The 3574-nt window shown below is 41.2% G+C and overlaps 1 protein-coding gene across 8 annotated transcripts in view; it reads right to left on the bottom strand.

The window, feature by feature from the left end:
• Nucleotides 1–2669, bottom strand: part of astn1 (astrotactin 1) — a 487501-nt gene extending 484832 nt beyond the window's left edge. For 4 of the 8 annotated variants that reach the window (XM_005936984.3, XM_005936986.3, XM_042225858.1 and 1 more), the window contains exon 1: nucleotides 2196–2669. In XM_005936984.3, the coding sequence (XP_005937046.1) occupies nucleotides 2196–2502 (307 nt within the window). In that variant the 5' untranslated portion in view covers nucleotides 2503–2669. The remainder of the gene's footprint in view (nucleotides 1–2195) is intronic. The other 4 variants (XM_042225857.1, XM_005936988.3, XM_005936985.3 and 1 more) reach the window with 1 other exon arrangement.
• Nucleotides 2670–3574: the final 905 nt, after the last annotated feature.

The following is a 3574-nucleotide window of genomic DNA, read 5'->3' as shown; positions in this document are numbered from 1 at the left end:
TATATACATGAAGGATTTAATTAAGAAACTTTAAGGTACAGTGTGTAAACTCTCACCAATAGATTTCAGCAGATAGCATTTTTCATTCGGCTGAATTCTGTTTTCTTACCCCTCCCAAATTAAATGTATAATCCCAGCTATGGTGGCCAATATAGGACAAAAAACTCTGGTTGTTGTTCATCTGTAGTGAGTATAGGTTGTCAGTCCATTGTTTACCTCAGTTGTCAGTATGAGTCGTCATCTATTTACTCTGGAAGAGGCTGTAAAACTTTGTGAAAGGAATCTGATATGAGTCGATGAGTCAGTGAGGCTCACTTCTGTCTGATGACAGCGATACCGAGGTAAGTTTTTGAGGAGATCCTGAACTTTTCTCCTGGTAAGTGCTGCTGTTAGCAGGTGTTAGCTAAACTTTTTTTTCAAGTGGCTCTGACTTCTGAAACTCTAGAAACTCTGAATGTAATAAAACTTTTTATCAGAGGGGAAGTGTGATTCTTGAGTCTAACATTAGCTGGCCCATTGTCAGCTATCTGGAGACATAGTGAATCAGAGATATTGAAAATATACAAGTACAAATGTTAAATGGTCACATATACTTTAAAAGAGCGACTTGTGATCTTTAATCTAAAAGTAACTTATAGCACGTACTACGTACAGTATGTGGCTGATCGATAGCCAAATGTGATTAGAAAAAACAGTCGACCACTGTGTAAAGATGGCAAGACAACATGTCAGCTTCCACAAAAGAGCAATCGCTCCTATGTATTTTAGTGGATTCATTAAAAAGATGGTTATGACAATAACTATTCTATTACATTATCTAAAAAATACTTACTTTACCTTTATATTTTTGATCAAATGTAATTTATTTGTTTTAAACCATTTCTTGTTTTTCCCCACCAATCCATTTCAAGCTTAAATGTGGTTAAATCAAGTTATAATTAATATTCATTCCTTTACCCTTTATGGTTTTCTAAGTTTATGCGTTGGTTCTTGAAGCATTACTGCGCTATTACTACTAGTATCTCAAGAACTATTTAAATACCTGTTGTCCTATATACGTTTTGTTGCAATTTTTTCGTAGATAAAATAGAGTGAGACTGCGATTTTAAGCTCACACCTCATATCAGTGTGTCACAGGCAAGAAAAAGCTCCACTGATCCAACAGTCACAACACTAAGGCGTATCTGACATGTTGTCTCACTGTTTCCCGTTGCTTTCTGACTTGGGACACATCAAAACCAGTTGAGACTCCAGTAACAACACTTAAACCCTCACCAAACAGAAACAGAGCGGACCTAAAACGCTGTGCAAATGTGACGCTGCAGCTCACACGGAGCCCCTGAATATGCAGCGGGGGGATATGCTGGCCCCCGGCAGCCGCAGCAACAGACGCTGTAAAGAAGCGCTGAGATTCAGCACCATGGACAGCGGCCAGCAAACTTCACTGCAAACTTTGCCGCTCTCTGCCTAACCCAGTGTTACTGAAACAAAGCATAATGTCCAGTTAACATGAACTTGGGTTGGCCTAAATCTCGATGAAGCTTATTTAATAAAGTTTGAAAACTCACAAGACGGGCGTAAATTCTACTGTCTGTAACACAACATAAGAAATGGGCAACAAAAAGTAACTACAAAAAAGACACCAAATTAAAAGGTACAGCACAGTGTGGTGTAAGAGGAGTTTGGCTGCGCTGTTGCTAGTGTTTTAACTAGCAAGCAGTTTCCTACACATGTAGCTAACCGAACCACGTGTGCACACTCTGGGTAAAATACCCACAAGCAATAATACAGAAAATTAAAATGATGCTCCCTAAACAACTCTAATGATGGTTTTTATTTATTACAAAAAAAAAACAACCCCCCAAAACTCTATTTTTATGCGCATGTGCTGTGCGGCCTAATATAATACAAAAACAAGTGCTAAGTGTTGATTCACTACGCTATCAATAACAGACTAATTATCAACCACTGGCGGACTAATTATGACCCGTAAAACGGATCTAATCGTATTAGCTACATATTTGGGCTGCTATGCTGCCTATAACATTTTCCCAAACCAGTGGAGCCATGGTATGTAGCCAGGCGCTAGCTAATAAACAGCTGCTGTGTAGTAATAAAGAGCGAGCGGGGTTTTATCCGCTTAATTGGCGGCTAATGACACCACACAGCAGCGTGTTGGAAAAAGAAAAACTCACCTAAGACGAAAAAGGGGAGCTCTGTGTTTTCCAGGTCGTCCACCACCACCACGTCCCCGGGAAAATCGTTTCTAACAGAGAACAGAAGCTTGGGCTCAGAGGCCGAGGGACTGTGCATGATGCTCAGGTCGTTTTCTCTTAAAAACGGCAGCGCCGACACGGTGACGCTCTTCATCTTGCACTCGGTGTCCTGGCTCTGGTCCTCATCGCCGTTAAGACATCGGACGTAAACCGCTTGGAGGGCCAGGAGAGCCCACGCCAGCTCCAGCAGCAGCAGCGGTCTCGGCCCCATGTTGATGCTCGCCATATCGCTCCGTTTCCTCTCCCCTCCTCGCTGTTTCTCTCCCAGGCAGCTTCAGTCGCTCAACCCGGCGGACGACAGAGCGCCAGAGAGAGTGAATGGGGGGCGTGCTACACCGGCGGGCTCTCACAGTGTGGGAAACAAGCGCCTCTTCTTTCTCGCATATGATCAATCACAGGATTTTGTTGTACATGTGCTACTCCCGCTGAACACTGATAATGTAGCAGTGTTTTAATGCTGTTGACCCCCTTTGTTGTAATTGATCGACAAACTGTCCAAATGGCTGTAATGGCTACGCAAAGATTACTAACAGCAAACCACCCAGGGTGCCCCGAGGGTCCCATCAGTAAAAGAAACATAATTTGTAATTTAATTGTCTGCTTGCCCTGTCATAGAAACTTGCACATAATCTCCAAGGACACCACAGAGCATCCTTAGAAGCTTGCCTGACCTCAGTGTACATGCATAATTGCCTAATTGATGGTGCAGATGACTGTTAGGAGCGAGTGTCGGTGTCTGCAGTGGCCCAGATATGAAGTACACTTTAGTGAAAAATCTCTCACCAAATTTTAGGAACCTTACAAATAAAATTAAACTATATGTTGTAAATGTTGGCAACCAGTACTGAGTAACGAAGTGCCACAGAGATAACAAGAGAGAGAAAAAAGTGTTTTTTCATTATTGCTAATTTTTAAACAGGGCATTTTGAGGAAGTGTGACATAATATATACAATTTTAAGAGTACACTGAAATAAGACTGCATTTGGCACCATTACATTATGTTCTGCTATATCTGGTGAGGTTACATAGAACCCTGAATACTGGTGTTATAAAGGTCAGCACTGAATTTTCATGATAATTGTGCATGTTTTAAAAATAAATAAATAAAATGGAATTGTTTTCAATACTCTGTCAGGTTTAATATGCTTAACATCTATTAGTTCAAGACCTGGCAGGAACCTTTAATGTGCATGTCCACAGTTAGTGGTGTATAAATGGCTAAAATGAGAAAATACAGCTATTCAGTTTGATTTCAGTTTTTGTAAATGACACACTTTGAACTGGCGCATCTCCCCCC

The sequence above is a fragment of the Haplochromis burtoni genome, unplaced genomic scaffold, assembly GCF_018398535.1.
Source record: "Haplochromis burtoni strain Fernald_Lab_line unplaced genomic scaffold, NCSU_Asbu1 Contig_185, whole genome shotgun sequence".
NCBI lineage: Eukaryota > Metazoa > Chordata > Actinopteri > Cichliformes > Cichlidae > Haplochromis > Haplochromis burtoni.
Note: the sequence above shows the minus strand (reverse complement) of the source record. Positions and strands in the feature narration are given on the sequence as shown.